The sequence below is a fragment of the Micropterus dolomieu genome, linkage group LG13 (assembly GCF_021292245.1).
Source record: "Micropterus dolomieu isolate WLL.071019.BEF.003 ecotype Adirondacks linkage group LG13, ASM2129224v1, whole genome shotgun sequence".
Lineage (NCBI taxonomy): Eukaryota > Metazoa > Chordata > Actinopteri > Centrarchiformes > Centrarchidae > Micropterus > Micropterus dolomieu.
In genome coordinates this window covers 7,737,214-7,764,002 of record NC_060162.1, presented here as the reverse complement: position 1 = coordinate 7,764,002, position 26,789 = coordinate 7,737,214, and the positions used below count along the sequence as shown (strand labels likewise).

The window sequence follows — 26,789 nt, the reverse complement described above, 5'->3', positions numbered from 1 at the left end:
TCATTTTCACAGCTTTAAACATACAGTTGGAATGAATGTGAGAATGTGAGGATAAGACAAACTGTGAGAAAATTGAAGCAAATAAGATTAATGAACACAAATCATAAGACGGCAGAAAGTCTGCTATTGTTTATGTTTCAAATATTTTGTGTACTAGTAGTAATAGGGTACCAGGGTGTTACTCTTGATTTCTGTTTTTGGACTGAACTTATTTAATGGACAGAATCCATATCATCAAATTAAACAGTGATGTATTCTAATATATGAAGGAAATTATTACACGAAGTATCTGTGTAACAGGCAAAGGCAAGAATAAGCTTAGCTTTGTACAGTATCTTTCGGCCACTCCTTCCCATCTCTTCATGTCAGTCTCTGAGTGTTCTGTCTCTGTGTAATTACTCTGTCATAGATCATCCCTGTGATGTCCATTGATTTACTGAGAGCTGATGAAGTGGAGCAGAGCATTTGTTCAGACACATGTAGAGAGAGGAGTGGGTCACCACCCATGGGCCACTCGGCTGGGGGTCAAGAGGTCTGACCCAGTGGTGGTTTAGAGAGGGGGAGGGAGAAACAGCCAAGGTTTAACACTTGACCAACAACACTTAAGCATGGCCACAAAAACACAAGCAGCACGAAGAGCCGGTGCTTAGGACTATTGTGTATATACCAGATTGTCATCAAAAGACATCTAAATCAAGCAATTCTCCATTGTCCAATGTATCGTCATTGTCCAGAAAAACACATATCTCCAAATTTGATGATTTTAAGAGTTTAAGATTTTAAGAGATTCTAAGAGTGTTCCTTAATAGGCTGAGAAAATTCACCTGTTTCATAAACTTTTTAAAACAATTAAAACATTTGGATAATTTGAAAAATGCAGAGCCACAAAGCTAAAAACAGGGCTGTTTTTCTTGAAACATTTTAGAGAAACATGGTTGTCACAGGACAGCGATGATATTTTATACTTAATAGCGTCAATCGATAAATAATAATAATAATATCAGTTTTTGTTTTGCATTAGAAGATCCCCTACTCCATTTTTTCTTCATTTCTTTTGGAGGAGGTTGGAACTGGCATCAAGATGGTCTAACAATGCTTTATTTGAATCTGACATTTAAGTATAAGTGATTCACACATTTGTAGGAGATTATGGACATTCGACACACAAAAAACCACAGATAGCACTTAGGCTTGTTTTAGTCAAAATTATCAATCCAAAAAGGATTCAGAGTGTGAAAGGAAGAGAGAATGGTAGGCCTTACACAAATACTCAATTTCCAAGGGCTTGTATTCAGTGAGCTTTGAGATGTGCGATGCGCGTCAGCAAAGTGGAGGTTAAAATATTGTCCTAAGTCTAACTAGCCATTGTGAAATGAAAGATGGCTGAAGCAGGCTGTGTCGAAGACATTCAGTAACATTATTCTGGATCTCCTCAAGAGGATGGGAAAGGATGAAAGAGGAGCATATGCTGATGATGGGGCATCGTTGTGCATTGTCAATAATTGAATCACTCATTCGCTCTCCTGCCCTGAAGGCCCTGGTGCAGAGTCAATAGCACCAACACGAGAGGAGCTCTCAAGCATCAGTCTTCCAGCACAGGTCTCTTTCTGTCCCTCCACACTCACACTTTGCCTTAATATCTTTCCTTTATACAAACAGACACACAGGAGAGCTGATGTCACTGCTCCATCTCTGTTTTATCTGTGTGCCTTTCTCTCTACAGTAAGCTGCTTTAAAAAAAATGAAATGGAGGGCAGGATATAGGGGGATAAAAGAAGGGATGGAGGGAAGGGTTCTCTAATGCCTCTATTGCTTACCATTTCCTCTCACTTCTCTTCCCGCACCCATTTCTGTAGAAGACAGAGAGGCGCTGTGTTTGGATTAGGTTGATCTTTTAACAACACTTTGCAACATTGCCAACAAGGGCTGCCATATTAAAGGCATAGTTACCTCATATAAATGGTATGTAAATCTCTGAAGGTTGAAAAACTTTTTTATATATATATATATATTAGTCAAACTGGCCAGCTCCTACATGTGGGAGATTACCTTTCAAATTTAACTACAGCTTGATTGCTCGCAGCCCAGATTCAAAAGTTATTATCCTTATTGCAGTCATTTTCATATTCTCTCTGCAGTTTGCTCTTCTCTCGGACCTGTCAGTCTCTTCATCTTTTTCTCCCGCTGCCTTCCTCTTCCCTGGCCTCTATCAACACCTACTTGTCCAACATGTCTCAAACCTCTCTCCATCCACCACCCACCTCTCTGCGATGCAGACTTGTGGAAGCTTGCCTGGAATGTACTGTATCCACCGATTATTTTTGTCCGCTTCCCTCCCTTCCTCTCGTCACCTCTGTGCAGGCAGGTGGTGCTCTACTAAACAGGTTAGCGGTTAGCAGGGGAATAACGAGGCCGCTTGGGGACTGCCTACATACAGACAGTAAGCCAAGAGAGCCCTGACTCTCCCACCCTCTCTCATGAACCCATCCTGCTGCTGTCTACTGCTGTACGCTTGGCTCATGACCTCGCCCGTACCCACCCACACACTCCTTGGCACAATTTGACATGGATATTTATCACAAAATTACATGGAGTACAAATACATTTTCTGTGTGTGTGTGTGTGTGCAAAGAAACATCGTGCAGCCTAATGAGTCACTGAGTACAGAGGGCTATTGTTCAAAATGCTTTTTCCTATAAATAACGAAGGTTTTGAGATTGTTTTCTGCATTCCTCTCCTGCTACAGTGATTACAAACAAACGTCCATAGATAGAATATCCTTGCCCTGCCACACATTATATTTGGGAGCAGTCGTACTCCAAACAACCGTATGAGGTATGATATTATCATGACCCAGACCAGAGGAATGAGGAAATCCCCCTGTGTTTAGTCTCCAGGCTTTAACTTGGCTTTGTAGTTAACCTTTACCCAGCCATTCTCCAAAACAGCAAGGCATGCAGGTCTGTTTATTTGTGATAAGAGCAAGCAATTCTAATACATTGCATTGGGAAGAACAAACCTCCTCCAGTTTCACCTCCCAAATGATACTTAAATTGTCTTGGAGCTGGAGAACAGGTCCACCTATAATGGGGTGCAAAGGCCTTTCCTTTGTATAGTTCACAATGAATTCCATTGTTGAGGTAGACAACTGCAACTGGCCCCTGTAGAGTTTCACTTAAGTTTTTTTTACATATGAAAACATTTTTAATTTCTGCAGAAGGATGTCTTTCAGAAAGCATTTTAACAAGAAACACTGAAAGTGGTCCATCAAACTTCTATCTAATTATTTCACAGGAGATTGACTGGCATTTCTGGGACTTTGGCTTTTTTTGGAGCTCAAACATCAGTTTGAATTTAACCCTATTGGATCCCTTTAAGCAAAGTTACAAATCCCTTCGGACAAAAATGTCCTAATTTAAACCCATTATAACATCTTTAAGTGTCTCTTTACAGCATGTCTTAGCTGTGACATCAGTCTTCCCTCACTGGGTAGCCAGCTATGTGAAAACAAATATGCAGAATCTGGCAGTGCGTCTCCTCTGTAAACCTGGCTGGCCTCATTTTCTCCTTCTCCCTGTGTGCCTTATTCCCCTCTTTTTTTCTATTTTCACCCTTTTTCCCGGAGTCCCTCTTTCCGGCCAAGGAGCCAGCATTTTCCCAGAGTGTGCTGCTTAAGGCTGAGCCATTGTTTCCTGCTACAGGGAAACGGGGAGGGGGGAGGAGGCAGGCTGACTTCCTGACTGCCAACTCTGGGTCTATGTCAGTGTGAGAAAAAGCAGGGGAGACAGATCTGATGATGACAGAAGAACTGTGTATTCTAGCAACTGACTTCAGCTAGAAAATATAGATTTTGCCTTATTTCTCAGAGTAGCAACTAAATAACTTCATAACAGGCTGTCAGCTCTTTCCCTCTATCACTGTTATTTTTGGTTTAAATTGTTGTTGTCCCTGTTGTCGTACAGAGACGTTAGGAGTCAACACTGCATTTTATGCTACCTTAGATGCATAGTGAGCATTTATTTTGGCATTTATTTTAGCTAATACCACAGCGAAACTATGAGGGAGATCTAGGACAAAAGTCCAACAGAATTGCTAATACATGTATTTGCTATAGGACATATTCTGTAGGATAATTTACTTTACATTATTGCATTAAGAAAAATGATAAATGGTAGGGATCAGCGAGAACACCATTATCTGTATGCACATATGTACTGTAAATGGGCGGCGCTTAAATCTGACATGCGTGGGACTAACTGGAAGTTAGTCATTTATGCCTGAAATTTATATGGGTTGACCAGAAGTTGCTATAATTATTAGCAAAGCTATTTAGAGATCAGCCTCAGAATTGAACTATTTACAGAAAAAAAAAAATTATTATAAAAGTTCCTATATCTAATATATCTATTATACGCATATTGACACATTTCATTCTGATTATACTCACACTTGTAAAAAGTACATTATCTGTACCGGATACTCATTTCAGCTAATTACTCGCTCAGCCCTAATTAATAGTATGGATAAATTGTAGCTGTTATTTTGAAGTACGCTATCCAACCCCCCAACTCTTAACTTCATAGGTCTATGTCATGAGTTGTTTGTGCATTACTTATCACAATATAATTTTACTTTGGCAGGCTTCTCCTAAATAAGAGCACTGTCTTTTTAAATGGAATGTGGAGAGGGGTGTGTTAGTAGCAGCAGACATCCTTTGGGAGCGGTGTGGTGTAACTCAGAGGGCAGAGGCTCCAGCCACGTTCCCAGAGACTCAAAAATAGTCGTGAAAACACTGAGACCAGCCGCTAGTGAGGAATGCGACCCAAACTGAAGTCTGGCGTTTTTGGGATCCAGCTCAGAGAGGTTAAGCTGGACCATGTTTCACATATTCAGTAAATCGTAAGTGTCATTTTGTTTGAATACTTTATTCATGGGTGTGCTTGTTGCTGTGGATGGTTACAGCACAGCTGCATGCTGTGGTTTTGGAAACCTCTGTCTCTGCGTCCAGCCACGGTTCACTCGGGACATTGTGGCTTCATCTAACAATTTATTTTGCTACATAAAGGCCATGTACTTTCTTAGTACTTTCTGTCTGAATTTTGAATGAATGTAAAGAATGGCTGTAATAGTTGATCAATAAGAGGAAAAGTGCAGTACATCTGCACAACAGTTGGAGAGGAAGGTGCTGAGAAAAAACCGAGCATGTTCAGACTTGAACATGAAAACTATTTAGTGCCAGAGGCAAATCTTGGCTTTAGAGTGCAAATAATATCTAGGTATTGACAGCTCACTTTACAATTTAGAGCCAATTATGTGCTGAAGCTACTTCACCCGTCTAAATCTGGTATAAATAAAAATGCAACAATGAAAGCCTTATCAAAATGAGAAAAGTTCTGTTTGCAGATATCATAGGCTAGAGAGTGTTTTAGCCATCAGAGTTTTGCCATGTTGCGTGGGAAGATAGTTTCTGCCCTCTTTTTCTCCTTGTGAACTTGAGTGTTTGCATGTTTCTTTGTCCAATGCCACAGGGGTGTTTGAATATTCAGGTCAAGAAGTGAAAAACACACTTCCTCATCCCATCTACTCCTTTACATATGGTGTTATCAGTTCCCCAAGCACTTAACAGTTATGCAGGAGTTCAATAGAAAAGGCTTTCTTGCTCGTAACTAATTTATGCTTTCCTCAGTTTGTGCTAAAACTAAAAATAGAATGACAATTATGCATTTTATTTGCATGTGTAGGTTTGATTTGCCTTACAAGTATACATGACTACAACACTATCATTTAAGCCTGTACACACAGGAATACAGATGCACACACCATTTCCATTTTCATGACCTTGGCATGCCTTAAGTTTTCTCAGCCTCATGGTCAAAGCTGAGTCAAACCCAATGATATGTCCTGCCCCTGATAGTCTATTATTATTGCCGTGGAGCTTTGTGGCTGAAACATACTTATATTTCAACAGTTGATGCAGTTTAATTGCAAATCAATAATGTCTAATGAAGAATAATAAATGAGAAATTAAACTCAGTTTAACTCTGAGAACTCTGAACTTAAACTCAAAGTTAAAACTTCTCGCTATATTTGAAAATCAGTCTAGGGAGTTCTATGGAAAGGACTATATAGTGAGCTCACCGGCAAAAAGAAAACAACACTTTCAAACACCACTCTGATCATTCTCTTGGCTTCGTTGATAACGTCATTGCTGTTGCACACTTAAAACATGCCAGATCAATGTGGGTTAGTGGACTATTCAGTGCATTGCATGATGGTATATTCTTTGAGTGGACTATATAGGGTATGATAATTCTCACTATACATTTGGACAGCACTACAAAATGGCTATCTCACTATATGATGGATTATATAGTGACAAGTGAGTTCGGACACAGCCTGTGAGGTTCTAACGTTGACGGACAGTCTCTCAAACCCCTCTGACACTTTGCTGCCCTTCAGGGTTTAAAAGTGAGGAATGCTAGACGGCCCGAAGCCAGATGATAACTCAATTAATTGGTCAGACATTGGCCCAATCTGGCCAGCGTTTTCACTAACCCCTGCTTTACTATGGTGATAACTATATTATTTTTGCCTCTGTCTTCTACCACTACCCCACTCTTCTCTCTGTTATGGTATTTTAGTGCAGAATTAATGAGCGTTTTGAGTGGAAATTGTGGTCATAGGTACTTTTGAATTACAAAGCAAAAATTAAAAAGATGTTTTCCTTTTGTTAAGATAATGAATCAGCCCTCACCTGTCAAGGTTATTTATTGACGGTTTCAAAGTGGACTGAGTTGAGGCTGTTTTTTGAAAGCACCACCTATAATTATCATAAACCCACACTCAACAGGAAGCAGCTATCATCTAGCACATTTTTCTGCAAAAAGGCCTCTGATCCATTCAGAGCTGATTAATTTTCACACAGTTTGGATGATTACAGAGATAGACTGTTTTGCTGGTTACACAAATATTTATATAGGCACACATTTTAATAATAAATAATGCAGAACATACAGTATTGAGGAAAAATCAATAAAGTAATACAGTCTATTGATTATGGTTCATTTTATTTACCCTGCTTATGAAATAATAATAATCAATCCCATTACTTCACTAGTCCTCACAATCGGAATTATTATTGATAGTGTAAGCTTATTTATAATGCTGGTTTTCTTTCCACAGTCTGTCCATTTTCATGTGGGTATGGTGAAAATATAATATAAATATATAGGCCGCTGATCTACTGGTCCAACTGAGAAAATCCTAAACATTGAATTGTATTAATGAAGTTGTGTGGGACAGAGAGAAAGAGGAATGATTGGGTCCTTCTAATTTCGTTTGCTCAGTTGATCAAGAATAGTAGAATCGGATATATAAATGGACTATAGCATAATATCTTGGAAACCTTTGACATGACTCCCATATTTGCTTGCTTAATAAATACAATGTATGACATTTCAGTGCAATAAATGATGAATCCATGTGATACAGTATTGCACGATTTATAACGGTAAAAGCATTTTAAAAATGACATTGATGCACTGTTTTTCTCTTCTGTTCCTCCCACTTCTGGCAGCCTCATTATGTATACGTGAATGTTGTTACTGCTCGGGGAAACCACATGTGTGTGTGAATGTGTGTGGGTGACTAGACACGCTAGGCCAGGGATATTAAGTCATGAGACAGAGTATTCTACCAAAAACAAATGTGTGTGTTCGAGTAAAGCAATAATTATTCGTGATTGTCTTTTTCCCTACATGTCCCATAGAATGTGTTATTTAAATCAATATATCAGTCATCGGTGAGTTTTGAGAACACCATTAGTCATTGTGTCCTTTGACCTCTGACCATCGCTGCTGCTTAAGGAGTTACTCATTAGAGTAACTTTTGACCTCAATATAAATTATCTGTCCTTCCAATGTTTTGGCTGTCCTCTTTTGACCTCACACCCTGCTGTAATTACAGTGAACACAGCTATGGACAGACACCCACACAGACATTTCTTTTGGTGTGACAGTCAATTGTACTGTAGAAGCTACACAATGTGCTCTGGTGACGCTTTGACTCTTGCCTCTTAACACTCGCCTGGGAAGAGAAATAAGATGAGTAAGAAAAATGTGCCACATGTGTCACATCCTGCAGGGCTTGGCAGAAATGAAAACTCTCATGAAATCCACAAATGTAAAAAAAAACAACAACAAAAAACTAAACAGTCCTCCCAGATCATCACAGGTAATTGGCATGCTGTGTTTTGCAGCTGTTAGTGTGATCTCCTGCTTGTATTCGCGGCCAGCTGTTCTGTTCTCTTTCACTCAGCACATGACCTCAGAGCCAAACCCCAGCCGGCCAAGCTCCAGAGCAGCTCTTCATCGCTCCGTATTGGTCTCCTGCAATGAGTGTCCTAGCAGATGTTACACTGAATTACCTCCCAGCGTAGCTGGGAGGCTACGCTCTCGCTGTAATCAAGCTGTGCATGCATGTTACCAGACAGCCTGGCTCGGTGGCTGCGTTAGCACTCCCAACAGTTGTTCTCCAGCCACCTGATTTCCGTTACCAGCCAGCCTTTCCCACAATGTAGTGTGTCTGCCAGTGTTCTGAGTCAGGCATCCCCACAGACTCCTAAAAAGCAGCCTAGAGGAGCTGATCATTTAGCATATAATAAATGCTAATGCTAACTCCCTCCTTTCCTGTGTGTGTGTATGTATCGTATGTGTCTGTTTAGTGGGAAGGGGTGTGCGTGTGTTGGTGTGTCTCATTCTTGCCCTTAAAAGCTTCCTTCCTCCCTGTAAATGAAAGGCCGCCTTTGTGCAGAGCTGTCCCTTCTATACTTTTAGATAATGTGCGCTCCCATCTATAGCTATAACTGGTTCTTATTTTTCTTCACAAAAGTGGTCACACCATAGCTTCAGTTTTTATTCTCTCTTGTTTGGTGCAGCGATGCCTGAGGCAGCGTCTCTCACTTCCCTCTTCCCAACATAATCTCTCTTTTGTCTTGTGTGCATTAGACCGCAGGCAGTATAAGGGCCTAAAGAGCCGATGCCGTCAACCAGCACAGGTGCTGCAAAACACTAATGCACTGGATATGGACCAACACAGACTTGACTGTGCCCACTCATCTATGTTAACCATCTGTTTAAATGTACATTTTCGTGTTTTTCCTTTCGCTGTCATTGTTATCTCTTTCCATAGCCATTCGACACAGCCAATCAGGACTCAAAGAGGTCACGGATGATTGAACAGAAAGGGTGTTTTTGATTGAGAGTGTCAGTCTAAATGTGATGAGTGGAAATGTTCCTATATCTGGCACAGGGAATTATGGCGAGGCTGTCGCATTAGCTGCTGCCTCTCCAGCTCACTTCACTCACTCACAACCTCAACCTCTTTTTCTTCTCCAGAGATCATTCTTTCTCGGCAGTGTGTCTGACTTTTGACAGTGAATGAGGTTTGCTCCGCTGTTCTGTTGACTGGATCCTCTAGCCGCCCTGATTGGTGTTTGGGCTCCAAGGCCTGTAGCCATGTCAGTGGTTCAGCTCACACAACCACTGTTCTGCACCAGCAGCATCTGACAGGATCACCCTTGTCTCTTTCCCCATGCCTCCTCTTGACTACCCTTCTCTCTGTCTCTTGCTGTGGGCCAGACGTTTGTATTGTCTATATTCTCCTGCTACCCATCACCCGACTGTTCACTCCAGTGCAGATGACAATTGACAGATGGCAGGCTGATGCACAAAGACATACATTTTCACGGTTTTACCCAAAACACAAATGCCATTGTTTTGCTGAATAGCATGCGAAACAGAGCCATGAATCAGCAAAAAAGAAACTCTGACACTAACTCGAGTTTAACTTCCTCTCTGAGCTGATAGCGCCTCATTATTCACACCAAGCATTGAGAAAGACCAACCACATCTGCTTGGATCAAATAAGCGATCAGGCCTGTGACACAGTACTCTGCAATGTGACAGACACGGAGTAGTTTCATCACGGCCTGTGGTCCTTTCCACTGAGTCAGCGCCAAAAGCAGTGGGATGCCAAAAGCAGTGGGAGGCTTGATGCAGGAATAACGGCTTATTTGTAAGGTAGCCTGTCTCTGCAGTGCACGTGTTCCATAATGAAGCTTGAACAATTACTGTGCGATTGTGTGTGCGTGGTACGTGTTTCGCTGTTAACTGTGATGATTTCCACTTTGATATTTTGAGTTAGGGCTCAGGTGCCTGCAGAGTATTTTGGTGTTGCTGGCTGGCTAGAGCTTTTTGGTTTGAGCCACATCTATTACACTATTATAAACCACCTTCCTAACCATTGTGCCCCTGTTTTTACAAAATCATTTCATATGGTTTCACATCTACAGTTCGCAAAGCTCATGTCTGTCATGTCATTTTCTATTAACATTTACCCAACAGCTAAGGCCACGGTTGTCTCCTACACTGTCAGATTGTATTCATGGTTGTACTTGGGCTTACATTGTAAATAACATGTTGTAGCCTAATATTGAGATGGGGGGACAAATTAGAGGAAAAACTAACAAGCGTAATAGTAAAGTGTTTGGCCACCACAGAGCTAAGCATTTTCCGAAAAATAAATACCTGCCTAAAATGCCCAGAAGATCTTTATTGACACTGTTCTGAAGGTATTTCCAGTATCCACAAAGACGCTTCTAACCATCCATGTATGATATAACAAATTTTAACCTGTTCTGGGTCAGATATACCCCGACAATCTTTCCTATCCAGGGGACCCAAAATAATGTAGGTCCTTTGTGGGACATGAATCAAATTAAGAGAGATTAATTATCAGCTGTACTTCATGTGTCTGTATTCATGTACGTTGTATTATTCGTATTTGTATATTTTTACAAAAGAAGCAAGTTCATATTTTTTGCAAAAAAAACAGATGATTAGCTCTGTGACAAGGATGTGATTATAATACATGAGAGGCACAAACTGGAGCTAATGATTCCTATTCATACTCAACCCAACCACGCCATCATGCCCTGTATGGAAGCACTTGCATTTGTTTCCCTACTCATTAATCAGGTTTTTCCTTTAATTTTACATAACATAACATTTATTTAGCTATTTAGCTTATTTAGACACTTTTATTTTTTCTAAAGCTACTAAGAATAAGTTAATTTAACCTCCATAGGAACAAGAGCTAGATGTTGTCAGAAATTGTGAGTGCAGTAATTTGTCACCCTGTAGTCTCTTTGCCTGGCTCTACTTGTTGATATGCATGCCCGCAGGTCTCTTGGTAGAGTACATTATTAACAAGTAATTGCTGTGCCAGTCTGCAAGTGGAAAACGTATTGATTGTTGTAGATGCTGGTTTAACTGCTAAGCAAAATGCTCTGTAAACACTGCAGGGCGGTAACCACTGTTTACTTTACATCAGGCCACTTAACGCTAGCCTTAACTGGAGGCCACTCTTGAGAAAAGTATTTGTTGTTTTAGGTTATATCAGAAGCTTTGGCTTTGGTCATTATGGTCATTTTGCATGTTGGTAATTACGGTAATGTGTAAGCACACCACAAAGAGATTATTATTTCTCATGTGAAGATTAACACCACTTCACATGAGCTATAATGTGCTGTTGCGGTAGTACATGTAATTGTAGTGAAACAATGCATGCTCTTGTTATTTGGAGTTGTAGTACATTAATTCAGCCTGTTTTGAGCTTTCAGTACAAACATAGTCCCTTGCGGTACAGCCAGCTAGCCAGCAAGTCACTGTGTTAGAAGTCTAAGTGCTCTGACGCCTATATGGGGCCGAGGTTTCAGACTATATCAGATCCTAGACAGGCTATCAGATGAACCCTTTTTACAGGATGCAGAGACAAAGCGCACTGGTTACAGCCCAGACACACTCAGACTCCATTACTCTGTTCTGCTCTCCCTGGCACTTACTCCTAACTGAGTTTTTATTGAATCTTAGCAAGGCACAGTGAGACTAGATCTCAGTATGCGCTGACAGGATTTGGCCTGATGCAGTGGCATAAATTCCTAAATAGTGAATGTACATCACAGCAAAAAACTGAACTTGGCTGAGGTGTAAAAGTTGGCATATCGGGAGGGAAAAAGGCGCAATGAAGGCAGACAAAAAGAGATGTTTTAAATACACCTTCATGTTGTCGTACCTGCTTCTTCTTCTTTTCTTCTACCATTGACAAGGCATTCATGCCATGCTGCCACTAACTGTTTCAGGCATCCACACAAACAGAAGGCCAAATAATAAAGAATGACATGGGTGTTCTGAATCACAGTGTCTTGTCTTTGAGTCTAGTTTAAATTTATTTTGAATGGACACATAACTGTTGTCATATAGAAATTTTAATTTGTGTGTATTGATACAGTATGCACAGTGCTCTTTGCAACATCTCCTATAATTCTGACAAGGTCTTTACAAAGGCTGCTCTTTATGTGTTGACCTCATTAAATTGTGTATTTTACTACAGGGCTTTATATGGTTCTGTCTGTGAGCACGAGCCACTGGATGTTTCTTAAGTATCAAAGGCCCGATCTCCTGCATGGGATCTGAAATATTTAGGTGGCCTGAATGAAGCCCAGAAGACCGAGAGGGCTACATTGATTGGTGGCCAAGAGAGGAGAATGGAGATAAACTCAGTGGGAGAGATAAACAGAAGAGTTAAAGAAGAAGACAGTGTGATGGAAAGATGCGAACCAGAGAGTCTGAAAGAATCCTCCGACCATAAACTACACTCCTCCACCTCAGGTAAACACTGAATGAAAGAAAGACAGGGTAGGAGAGAAATGGAGGCAGAGTAATGGAGGATTTTCAAGGACAAAGAAGGACGTTTGCTGAGAATAGACGACGTTTGGTGGAGGGAAGCAAAGTGTAGAGAAATCAAGAGACAAGGACAGCAGGGCCTGCTTTTAATACCAGTTGTTATTTGCCTAGGCTGACATGAACAGTGTGTCAAACTGAATGATATAGAAGTTATGAGTAGATTTCACACAACAGACAGTCTTTATTGTCATTATTACAAAGTGGCCTACAATAGACTGTAAATTACACGTTACAGTACAATTTAATACGCTGCCATACAGATGACAGGCAGCGTTATTGTTTATCAATTCACACTTTCACAGTCTCCCACCATTTCCACTGACACTAATGTTCTAATATGATATGCTGGGAGAAAAAGAAAATCATATAATAGAGGAATAAAATATGTTTCATATTAAGATGAATTCCTCTCTGCGGTAATTTCTCTTCACAACATGCAGAATATTACTCCAGAGGATCTTGCATTCGGCAGGCTACACTGGCTAATGCTCCAGTCCATTTTCACACAGAAAAAAACTTTCATGCTGCCTATTAGTTGTAGCTGAATATTACAATGTGTGTGCTACCATTAAAATGTTTGAGAGTGTTTGTAGCGTTGCCAGGAATTGGCCTTTCAGTCCGTCTGTTAGGCATAGAAACGTCGTCATGCAGATTTTCGGACTGTGTGCTATGGTTCAGTCATTAAATTCCCATCCCTTCCTGTCTCTCAGCAGTACATCCCACTAGAAAACCCCTGTTTCTCCTCCCCTCAGCTTGCTTGACTCGCTCTCTGTTCTGCCCAGTACCCAGTCAGCCAATCACAAAGCAGAGCTAGGTGCAAACACACTTCCCCTGCAGCTGTGCTTTGGAAAAGGCTAAGAGCACCTAAAACTGGATTCTCATCTGCAGAGCTATCCTTGAAGTGTTTGCACATGTACTGTATGATTTTCTTTTATTTCAGAGGAGGAAATTTGCACCCATGTATGTGAGTAAGAAACAGAAATGAGAGCCCAGATCATTATCCACTCCACATTGGACAGTGGATTTACAACAAAGCTGGCTGACTGTATAAAGGGCTTTGTGCGGTTGCTAATCTGTCATTATGGCTGCTGCATTTTTTCCTGGAATGCTCTTCTTTTGGTCCACAGAAAATATGTACAGCACACACACCAACAGAGGCCTGCTCACATACATGGGATTAGTGTGTAAGCCATCCACAGAGGGCACTATTAACAGAATGTTCTCACTCATTACACTTGCAATAGACCCTCTGTCTTGCCTGTCCTGCCAGAGTGTCAGAGGCTAATGTTTGTGTAGCTCGACTGTCGCAGCTTGCATCCCCCAGTGTATTTAGATTTTTATCCTTTTTTTACTGTGAGGTTGACTGGAACATGGGTAAGGTAGATGGTTAATGGAAATGCAAGAGCACCAAGGGCTGATGTGACTAAAGACAACAATTACTTTTACTTCACTTCATGTCGTGTTGGAGAATAACATAGCTTTTAATACTTCAACATAACTTCATATTATTGCATATCAGAAGAGCTAAATGTTGCTAATAATGTGGATCATATATATGGTCACACACTGAATGGAGACACACATTTGCTCTTTCCTGATGACAGCTGCTGACTAACTCTTCTAAAAACACAGAGAGTAGGGTGACATCAAACACAACAAACAGTGGAAAGCGCTGCACTTTGTCTCCTAATCGTCTCTGGCATCAAATGTCCATGAATAGGGCTTCAGGGCTGTCTTTGTCAGAATATTGAACACTTTCTAAAGTGCACTCCGAGCTCCTTTTATAGTGCAGTGGTGAAGAGTCGACAGATTTTGTGTGCTGTGTGTCTGTTAAATAAAGCTCCACAAAACAGTGTGTAACTGTGAAGCATTATCACATCACGAAAATTGTCTAAGCCTGACCATTAATGATAATCAATGGTCAATCTGTTCTATCTATAGTTTGCAACGCAGCTTGACTCAAATCTTTAATGCTTTTTTCATTCATTCATTGATGTTTCAAGTTGTAAATGAGGAGTCACAAAGCATCCATTAGCAAGTGTGCTTACAAGTGGGTGCATGAACATGTGTTGATATAGTGTGCACGCTTGTCATGCTGAGGACTCACCGACTTTGAGGCAAGTGGAGCATCCTCTCTTCGTCATGCTCACACTTTCTTCCTTCACACTCACCATGAACGCTTGCTAATACGTACAGTGCATATGCTCCCACTCTCACTCTACTCAGACTCTGCAGGGTGACTCAGTTCTCTCCCTTTTCCACTCTTTAGATCTCATCTGATGCCAAGGCTGAAGGAGTCTCGCTCCCATGAGTCATTGCTCAGCCCCAGTAGCGCTGTGGAAGCCCTGGACCTAAGTATGGAGGACGAGGTTGTCATCAAGCCCGTTCACAGCAGCATCCTCGGGCAGGACTACTGCTTTGAGGTGAGGGGGGCGCGCACGCACGCACGCACGCACGCACGCACGCACGCACACACACACACACACACACACACATGCACACACACACATACACACATAGTACATGAACACCCAAATACAGATCCTGGGTCCTGAGCCTAAGTCCTACAGAACATTCCCAGTAATGGCCCTGCTTCATTTAAGCTTCCACACACAAGAAGGGGGGTTATTGACAGTGAGTGTCATTTGGAGCTCTTGAAAATTATCAGTACAAAATATAGGCAACTACGAAATTCTACAGCCTTGATTTAAAAGAACTCAGAGTAGCAGCTGATCCGCAGTAAAAACTGAGGAAAAGTTTTTTTGAACAGAAGTCAAAATGTTCACCCAATGTGCATATTGGTAAGAAACATCCATTCACTGTGCTTAAAGCTGCTCTGATTAGCATTTGTATATTTTGAATTGGCCAAATGGCAATGTATAATGTGTAAGACACGTCTGCTGCTGCCGCAGACAGCTGCTTTTTGTTCCCAACAACAAACCATTTTGAGTTTCCTTCAACTCTGATTCGCACCCCTGACTAGCTTTTTCTCTGTAGCAACAAGGGCTTTCAACTCAATCATTTTCATTATCAATTTTTCTGCTGATTATTTTCTTAATTAATCGTTTGGTCTAAACATTGTCTAAATAGTGAAAAATGGCCATTACAATCATTAAAAGAAAACTAAAATATGAATTAACAGCTGGGAACAGTACTTTCAGGATCAGTGGCTCCTCTCACTTCACATCTCACATATCATCTTGATTAGCCGCTGATGGCCAATTATAAACAAAAGCCAAAACAACGGCTTTTCTGTATTAAAGGTTACATCCTCACAATCATCGGTGGACTGGAGTAATTTCCAGCAAATTATGAAAGACATTGCCTCTAATTACTGTAAGATTCACATGTCCATGATATGTGTGCACAAACACGTTTGTGGCTGTAGCGTTAGCTAGGGAGCCTTTAGGAGGCTCAGGGTGAGAGAAATTAATGAATGCTTTCTATCTTACAGTGTCTACTGTCGAGAAAAGAAATCTCCACTGATCTTTATTATCCTGCTCATTACATCATTCTGTTTCTTTTTTATGCCATGTTCTACTCTCTCTCTGTCCCATTGTGCATTTTTTAATCATCCAGTTATCACCCAGCCTGCCAAGCATTCATCTTTCGCCTCTGTCCATTTACACCATTCAGTCATTCCTCAGTTCTGCTAAGTCTTCTTCAGTCTCCTCATAGCCACCTTTGTGCATGTGTGTGTATTGTTGACAAGCTTCTTTGCCTGCAGAGACAAACTTATTTATGAACTAAGTTTAAATAAAAATAAAACTTATTTTCTGTCATTGTTATGCATGAGGTTTGATCATTAAAGCATTAATTTTCCTTCTCTCTGTCTGTGTCGCGGCGGTAGGTCACCACCTCCACAGGAAGCAAATGTTTTTCCTGCCGTTCATCAGCCGAGAGAGACAAATGGATGGAGAATTTGAGGAGAGCAGTACAACCCAACAAGGTAAGTATGTAAATACACAGTAGGTGGGACGAGACTGTGTGTAGTAATCAACACTAATAAGTTCATGTACAAGAGTCCCAATTCCAAAGCACACTTGGAAACATTAATTAGTGTAAAGACAGTGAGCTATATGGTGTTGACATCATGTCACTGTTGCAAATAACTCATACAACCATGCACCTGTTGTGTATGTTTACATCCAGCTGTGCCCCTCCAGCACTATATACATCGAGAGCAGAGGACACAAAGGTTGCAGGGAGAAACACCAGGACTCCCAAAGTGCTTTTCTCTTGTGCACTGATACCATCTGTAATCTTGACAAACACAGCTGTGGCAGAGGGAGAGTGGCAGACATATCAAGCCAAGAAAATAATCTCTCAGTGTCTTTGCTCCTTCATCTGTCAATATTTAGTAAATTACTCACTAATTAGAACTTTGGGAAAAAAAGTTCCTTAATAGCGTTGGAGTCCTTCTCCTCAGCTCTTTTGGCAAGGATGTTATTTCTGTATCTTGTTTTAATTATTCCAAGTTTTTGAACGATTAGATGCAGTGCAATGTTTTTTTGCCAAACATAGAAACTGGAAACGGATACTGAAATTCTTTGGATTAGATAAGGATGTCTCTGGAGTTGTACTCATTCAATTAAACAGATTTCACTTTAACTGCTCGTAATACTACTGCCATTGCCACTACTACTGTAATACTATCAGTACTACTAGTGCTCACAGACTAGAAAAGAGAAGACCCACAAGTAAGGTAACACATTAATGTGAACTATTGAGACAAGCATCAATAATTTAATTTATTGAAACATATTTTCCTCATGAAAAATATGGAAAATTAAGGAAATATAAATACTAGTTCCTAGTCAGTGAGCTTCATGTTAGTCTTTTTATGGACTAGTGAAATGGTACTATTCTTGTGACTCATGTATGTTGTTTTACATTATATATTATATTTATGCCGTTTCTATCATAGCATTGTGTGTATTATTTTATACATTAGTAAGTTTCAAAACCGGTGCCAGGGATAGATTCAATGTAAATGAAACTGGGCGTTCTAAACGCTTAGCTTGTGCAATTCAGCTCTTGTATAAGAGGATAATTATGGGGTAATTATGATAATAGGTAATTGATTGATGTATCATCTTTGTGGGCTGGTGTTTGATGGCAAATACATTTCCGTGTGCAAGAAAAGATACACATAACACAAAGTTTAATTTCAAAGTGACAGTATATAGCACCTTCATTTACATTAGGGAGTTACATAGGGACATATTGATAACATTTCTGATGAGGCATCACTGAAGACTGATCACATGCGACAACAAGACTAAAACCTAAAACTCAATCTTCAAGAATAATATTGAGCAGTATCGATGTTATAAACAGATAAGGTTAAATGTTTTTCTGAGTTCAGAAACACCTGATTAATTTAATGACAAAAGCTACAGAAAACTTTAAACAAATAAATAACATTCTGCTGCGCTGAACAGTGATTTTGTCTAAAGTATGAAAAGCACCAAGACACTATTGAACTTTCTTAAGCAATAGCTACCAGTATTTCAAACATCCATTGTCGTCCTTGTAATAATAAGAGGCTCCAGTATTTCTTTCTAATAATGTCATTATTTCCTCTCTTCATCTTCAGAGGTACTTTTCAAGGCGATCTGAATAATGGGCCAAAAATGCTCCCCACTCTTGGCAAAATCAATTGATGACATAAGAATGGGTTAGCACTCTTTGAAATAATGTAGACCGCAAACGCAGAAGAGAAAGGATTTTAAATTGCCACTATGAAATGATTGAAGTACTGTCTGAAATGTTTTTTGTTGGTTAAAATGGAGAAACTTTGAAATCAAGGTTTGAGGCAGAGTGTCAGTTGAATCGTATTTGTTTATTTCTGCCGTTATTTGATTTATTTAGTTTATTGGTTTACTAGATTCATTTTAAGGTTGTTTACTTTCATCCAGTACATGTCCCCCTACAGAAACTTCTTTTTGAACTAAATGTATTTTCTTAAGGTTTCCAGTGGCGATGTTGTTAGCAAAATTGACCTCACTAAACCACTTCCTATCAATCTCCTGTCTCCAGGACAACAGTCGTCGGGTGGAGAACATGCTGAAGCTGTGGATCATCGAGGCCAAGGATCTGCCGGCCAAAAAAAAATACTTCTGCGAGCTTTGTCTCGATGACTCACTCTACGCCCGCACCACCTGTAAACTCAAGACTGACAATGTCTTTTGGGGAGAGCACTTTGAGTTTAATAACCTACCTGCTGTCAAGAGCATCACAGCCCACCTCTACAAAGACACAGACAAGAAGAAAAAGAAAGATAAAAACAATTACATTGGACTTGTCAATATCCCCGTTGCAGCTGTTACCGGACGACAGTTTATGGAGAAGTGGTATCCAGTCAGCACTCCCAACCCCCCTAAGGGCAAGACATCTGGGCCTATGATTAGGATCAAGGCACGCTATCAGAGTATGAACATCCTTCCAATGGAGATGTACAAGGAGTTTGCAGAGTACACCACCAATAACTACATGCTGCTGTGCTCGGTGCTTGAGCCCGGGATTAGCGTCAAGAACAAGGAGGAGATGGCGTGTGCACTGGTCCACATTCTACAGAGCACTGGCAAGGCCAAGGTTAGTACCCACAATATTTATTTCCATTTTTCCCACGTTTGTACTCTTCATGGAGACATAATGGATAACAAAACCAGACTATCACCCCATTATCTTGCCAAGAGGAACTGACAAGACATTATGAAGCACAAAGAGGTTAACTATTCCTCCGCTGCTTGCTCATCCTATGAACTGTTGACCCCCACGGCTGTAACACAGAGCAGACAAAGACCAGGCAGACAGGTGATTTCCTCTTGCCGCACCAGCCTGTATTACATTTTTAACTCAAGCTAATCCCTTACATGTATCCCCTACAGTGCTTCATGGCATACTGATGCAGGACAGAAGCACAATATATCCTGCGCTGTCTGTAGCACTGCAAGCATGGGGAGATTAGTCTACCACAGTAGGAGCTAAATCTCCCATGACAGCAGGCCGTTGGACTCAGATAATCTCCCATCCATCCAAAACAGCTGTATTTTACTGTATTCTGACAGCGTTTGCCTTTATAGTGCAGTGACACAAACGTAGGCTTTTTGACCTTATAATATGCCATCAGTATGAGATATAAGAGAGAAAGCAATCTTATTGGCTGCTGGCAAAAAGAGGACATAAAGAAGCTTAAAGCTGAATCCCAATTAATCAGCAAACAATTTGATAACAATGACAAAAATGTACAGGTTCCAGTCACTCAAATATAGCAATTTGCTGCCTTTCTCTGTTTTATATCATTTAAATTTGAGTATCTTTAGGTTTTGATCTGTGGGTCAGATAAAATAAGATTATCCATAGTTGCAGCCATAAAGAAGTTTTATAAATATATTGTTATTGTTATATATTGTTGGATATAACTCAGTTCCAGCATTTCTAATGAACAAAATATTTTTGTCAGGAAACTGGCATCTTGTTGTCCCTGTAATGTCTAAAATAACTCTGCTTTTCGTGGAATATTGCCTCAGGCTGCTTTCTTCACTGCAACAGAAACTTCTTCGTCTTCTCTGCCTCGTCGGTTGCCAGCGACAACTTGTGCCTCAATTTAGTTTTCTTGACAGTATCTCATCAGCAGAGCTTTGAAACTTTCTTTGACTTTATCACGGCTCAGCGAAATGATGAATGATCAGTGCTTAAGAAGTGATGTCTATCCACACTGTACTGCCAGTCTGCCGGTTTAAGCTCGGGACTGATAGCTGCTGATTGATGGGGGAGAAGGCCTCTACTGGTCCCTGGAGAGACGGTCACATCCTTAATTACTTTCAATTAATCCCCACCTTCCGAGCAAAGACACTAAAACTTTTACTTCTTTTTCACCTCCCACTCTTCTTTCCCATCTGGTTTTCTGCTAGCTGTGGATGTGCTGTTTGTAAAAACAGCACTGGAGATAGCACTTGCTCACCATGAGAGCGACCCTCAAATAATGATCTTACTACATCTGTGTTCAATAAAAAACATCAACAGGAAAGATTCCTATTAAATGATTCTTTGTTGGGCTGTAAATACAGAGAAAAGCTGCCGCTGTCTTTGGAAGAATAGGCAAACAGAAACGTTTGGACTGACGTAAAATTGAAGAATTAATGAAAGCTGCTGTTAAAATGAGTGTCAGGGCTGCTACTGCAGCTTCCTTTCCGAAAAGACTTTTATCATATCACACTGTGATGTGATCTGACATATTTAGGCAGCACACACACACACACACACACTTAAGTACATGTCTTTCCTTTAGTCTTGGTGGATCGAACAGAGATGTAATGCCAAACACAGCACACCGTGATTCCCGAGGCCTAATTAGGAAATCCTCTGATGCTGCATAGGTGCTTTATTTTTGGCCTGTGTTGGATGGTTTGTTAATTTACAATCCAGTGATGAAGTTCTTTTTTTCATGTACCTCCAACTTGGGTGTGGTCTTTGCTAACATTGGTGAGTTATATTTGGGAATCAAGCAATTTACTTGAGAAATGATAAACTCTAGAAAATCCTGTAAGCATGGTTTTATTGTTATCCTGAAAATGTTTAATAGAGCCTTTGGTTATGTACCCCCCTTGGTTATTGTTGTGTAGTCTTTCAACTATCCAGTCTCAAGTCAAAATCCATGAGTCAGTATCTAATTCTGTCAGCAGCAGAGTGGATTTATGTAGTTCAGTAAGTGAGACAGAGACTTTGCATTGCTCTTGCATTAGACAGTCACAAAAGAGCACGACGCATCCTCTCTTACACCCAGCAGGGGTGAACAGGAGGTGAATGTTTCTTTTTGGAGACACAGCAGTAACTCGTCGTAGATCCAAAGTTGACGTGCGTCGTGTTTAATCAGCTGTGTACAGGTGGAAAACTGCTTTTAATTGCAGCTGGCTATTGTTAAGAGATGCAGATTGCAGGCTGTTACGGCCATTAGTATGCAACACCTCTAGACTTGTGTTTCTTCCTGTGTCATTTTATCACCCATCAAAGAATAATTACACCCTGAATATTCTGCTCCGTTGCACACTTGCTCCTTCTCTCTTGTTCTCTCCCTACTTTCCGTCTTTGTCTTCCTTCATCTCTCTTTCATGCTCCATTGCGTCTGGAGGCCAAAGCTCTCTGGAGAGATGTCATTACTGATGCTGTATTGATGTCTGGATGCATTGGTGAGCATGGCGGCCACGCCCCGCGCTGCTGCACAGATGCTAACTTTATACACACACACCTCTGTATAATCACAAGACATTAGCAGGTGGTTGGTGGTAATTTATAAAATTATACGCTTGAGCAAGTAGGCCTGCAGTTGTATTAAGATATATGTGGCTTTAGCACAGGATTAGGACAGAGGTGTACACTCTGGCTGTGGGTTGAAGTATGAATGAAAGAATGACTGGTCTGCTTTTTATGTCAACTCATTTTATTTGACTTTGAAGTCACAAATCCAGCTGAAATCAAATTGAGAAATCCAGCCGTGACATTTCTGCTGATTTCCTGTGCTGTGAGGTCACGACACCAGTCCGTCTCCTCCCCCTGTGGGACATGCTGTTGCAGCCAAACATCACTATTACAAACTCCGCAGTAACAATAACAAGCCTGCTATGTTGGAATTGCCTGCAGAAGTTCACCTTTCTTTCATCTGAAATATCCACTCCTGGCATGAATCCTCTGCGTTATTGATCCAGTCTTCTCGACGCCTCGCCCCTCAGGAAGATTATGTTCTAATTTTGTTGCTGCTCCTCTCAGCCGCCGCCGACAGTTGGAAGCGACGATAAGGAGGATTTATCCTTATGATAACTGGCTAGAGGAGGATGGTGTTCTGGTTATTATACCGTTGCGTTTTTATGTTACTGCTCCTCAAGGTAAACTAACAGCCCTGCTTAAGAGGGCAAAATATGTGAGTCTCTCCTTTCTACATCCTCTGTGTTAAATTGCCATCGGCCTGCAGCACAGCTCCAGTTATGTTAAGCATTCAGCGCTGTCATCAGTGGGCAGTGATGTTCATCACCACAGCTGTGGCACACAGATACAGTTTGTCGTAACTACATAATATGGAGTGAAAAATTATTTACTAACATGACATGAAGGGCCCTGGTCGTTCTGTTTTCCTAGTAGGGCTTTGATTATTCAGTTGTCCCCAGAGAAGACCAGTGAGCGCCTGTCAATACCCTCCCCATTAACAGGACAGTTGTCAGTATTATTTTTGACTTTGACAATAATCTATATTTTTTTATGTAGTTGCTTCTCCAATACATGCTACCATTTCTCTTCTTCTTTTTCTTCCATATATGGTACTGCTGTGCCTGGGTCACGGCACTCTTCAATAGCTGTAATCTTCTCATTTACTTATGGTGAACTAAGATTGATGTTGGTAGAGACAGGCGAAGTGTGTGAGGTGTGTTTGAGAGGGAGAAAGAGTGGACATTGACAATATTAAATGTAAGCTAGTTGTGAGGCCATATATGTACTGTATAGGCTCAAACCAGAACAGAAAATAAGCACTAAGCACATCAATGCACTTGCTCACCTTATAGTCTCTCCTATAGAATTTGCACCACAGAGGCAATGCATCATATCTTCAGACTGTTTAGTAATTCCAGCATAATGTGTATTGACCATCCCCTGACAGCGTGGAGTGATAGAGGAGAGGTGAAAACATCCAAACAGAGAAAGGTGAAGTGAAAGGTGAAGGCACCGACAAAGTGGAGAGACAAGAAGGGAAAGAGGGAGAGAGAGCATTTAGAGAAATCTAGTTTCAGCTTGCAGCAGCACGGTTTCCGGCTGTGGAGCCAAGCAGAGAAACATTATGCTCTACAATGATGCTCAACGCATTGATCTGGAAGTCTCTTGATGTCTCTGCTGGCTCTGAGATTACATGGATTCTGTCTCTCCTCTCACTATCACCTTATTCCTGTCATTTTCACAAACTGCATTTGCATTTATTTAACTTTAAATACCCAGCATACATGTGCTACGATGAAAAAACCAACTACGATGGTACATGAAGAACAAGGTAAACATTATTCTTGCAAAACATCGGTATGTGGGCATAGTCATTGTGAACATGTAAGCATAATGATGTTAGCATTTAGCTCAAAGCATCACTCAGAAGTATTGTTTAAACATATGTTTAAAACATGATTATCAATTTAGGTAAAATAATGTCAGTTTTATAGTCTGCCTTGTTGACACAATAGAAACAAGTGGAAATATCTTAACCAACTGCCAGGGGTTTTAAAATAAGATTTTAAGTTTCAATATGAGACCTAAGTTCCATGATAAAGAGGACAACATTTCTATTTATTGATCAAATATGCATCACATAGAAAAACAAGACACACACACACATACACTCACACACACAGGAAATTTGCACTGTAGGTCAGCAAACATGATCTTTGGGAGCTGGTGACACTTCCTGCAAGACCCCCTCCAGCAAAACCTATCTTCATAATGATTATGTGCATTAGCAGCTAAATCAGGAGAGCTGCAGCCTTCCCAGTGTTTGTGTTGAACGATAAGCCTCTGTGCCTACGGGAGGAACCGCTTCCATTTCCATTCGGCCTCCAGTCCTCTCCGTCAACCCAATGTGACCCTCACAGGAAGAGCTGCCGGCTGTAATGCTGTAATACTAGCCACCAGTCTCCAGGGAGAGAGACCAGGGGAGGCAGAAAGAGATGGAAAGATGAGGAGAGCGATGGATGGAGTGGCTGGAGTGGTTCCTGCCCCCCCCTCCCCCCCCAGCTCATCGATCAATCAAATTGTTATGTTAGGTTATATGGATTCTATTTTACCCTCAAATTCAATTTTATCTTAACTATCTGTGACAATACTCCAATTATTAAAACTGTGTATTTTCTGTCTTGTGCTATGTAGACACACTTACCTGAATATCTACACTTAAAGTATCAACAGGTAATTTCCTTCCCCCCAATGAATCCCATTAGTTTCACAGTCCATGACTTCTCCAATGGTGTTTTTTAGCCATTCACATGATAATCTTTTTTCCCGCAAACATTTTACAAAACAATCTATGAACAAAGAATAAGCATTTATGGCAAATAGAAAATCTTTATCCATGCTCTGCTGGACATCGTTGGAATATAATACAAAAACACACATCACATTAAAATACTAGTTCAGCTGCAGGGACAACCTGAAAGAAAAGTAAGCTCTGATATGATTACATTTGCATTTGTTTGTTTGTTTGTTTTACATCACACAAGATCATTATCATTTAGCCTTCATTTCATCTTCATTATTTTTCTATATTTTATGCTCAGTGTAACAGAAAGTGCATTGATTGCCATGCACATTGTACATCGCAGAACACAGCTGGGTAAAGTGATCCATCAGTGATATTTGAGACACTTGAGACATCCACATACTCTCCCGGTACAGAGGCAGACTTTAAAAGAAAATTATCTGTTACTTCACCACCTTCTTTCTTGTGTTTCTCCTGCTCTAATATTATCCTTTTAAGGCATTTTATTGCAGTCACACTTGTGTTTCTCTGCTTTATATTACCATAGAAACACACTCATAAACTCAAACTCATCTGGGCGGGTAGAAAGCTTAAACATGACTCTTTTTTTCTCTTTTTTCTTTCTCAGACTTCATGTTTGCAACTGTACAGAAATTGGACAGCATGCCTTTTAAAACATCACTGTCCTTCTTTGTCTGTCAAACCTACAGTGGGAGTCCTGATCTTTATCTTGCAGGTTATGTTGTCTCTTCAGTCAGCGCCTGTGTATTTATATTTCAGCTTCAAAACTTGTGGGTGCACACTGTGCAGTGGAATATTTCAGCATAGAGATTGTTGCACACTACATAGACACACAGGGCTGTGCCTAGTGGTGATTAGATTTTTGTGTGTATAGCAGTGCGATGACAAGACTTTATGAGTTTTTACTGGCAAGTAACCCCATCTACAGGGAGCTTCTCATCTTGTTCAACAGGACTCAGTTCCCTACTATTAGATCTGATCAGCCATGCTGCACCGTCTACCCTCCACTCAGACCCTATCTTCATATCACTCTCTTTTCTCTCTCTGTGCACTGTGTGTTGGGGGTGTTGTCTTTTTCTGAGGCATGGTTTGGCTGATGAGATATGGCAGCGATATAGAAAGCGTTCTACTTCTCCTTATTAGCACTGGAGCAGAGGGAAGGGAGGGGGGGCAGACTGCAGGATTGAGGGCGTCAGAGAAAAGGCTGAGGGATGACGTGACGAAAAACGAAGGAGCTTCAGTCTCTTTTTAAGACATGATTGCTCTGATTTTTATAGTACCAGTGGTTCTCCATGATTTAACACACTGCAACAAATCACACATATACTCATGGTTACTGCCAACCTTTTTCTAAAGCATATTAAAGATTTTTACATTAATTTCCCATCTTTCTGGAGGAAATTGGTTTCCACAGGGGAAATCTGTGGTATAAATATCACCTGGAGACACTCGTAAATGTATATGAAAGAGGTAATCCATTACACGGAGCTATGTTTTGACTTTAGTTTTGACAGTTGTTGCATGATAAGGTAGTTAGCCAGTATTTTAGGTACCAAGGTATTTTAGCTACACTAGCAATATCTACCTCTTCCCTACCATGAGGAAAAATTTAGTTTGTCCAGTACTTGGTTGGTTTAAACCTGCAAAACTAATGGCATTCCCCATCACCCTCAGCTGCACTTTGAGTTGTGTGCTAGATGGTTTGGTTTAGTTTATTAGATTAGTTTTATTGGAAACATAGTAATATATTTATAAAATACAACATTTGTCAGGGAAAGAGTCTTGGACTTATTTTCATGCAAATGTGAACATGTGCATCCTCACATGCCAGCATTGTCTTTGTGAGCATGTTAGTATGCTGACATTAGCATTGAACACAAGGCAATGCTATGGCTTCTTGGATGGCTGTAGACTTTTGTCTTGTTGACACGAGAAACAAATTTACATCTTTCTGG

The 26,789-nt window shown here is 40.6% G+C and overlaps 1 protein-coding gene across 5 annotated transcripts in view; it reads left to right on the top strand.

Annotated features, from left to right (window-relative positions):
- The window catches only part of dab2ipb (DAB2 interacting protein b), a 125,525-nt gene that overhangs the window by 73,144 nt on the left and 25,592 nt on the right, over positions 1–26,789 (top strand). For 4 of the 5 annotated variants that reach the window (XM_046066276.1, XM_046066278.1, XM_046066277.1 and 1 more), the window contains 3 exons: positions 15,073–15,226; positions 16,654–16,752; positions 18,846–19,400. In XM_046066276.1, the coding sequence (XP_045922232.1) occupies positions 15,073–15,226; positions 16,654–16,752; positions 18,846–19,400 (808 nt within the window). Of the gene's footprint in view, positions 1–4,765; positions 4,900–15,072; positions 15,227–16,653; positions 16,753–18,845; positions 19,401–26,789 lie in introns of those variants that run through there. The other variant, XM_046066279.1, reaches the window with a different exon arrangement.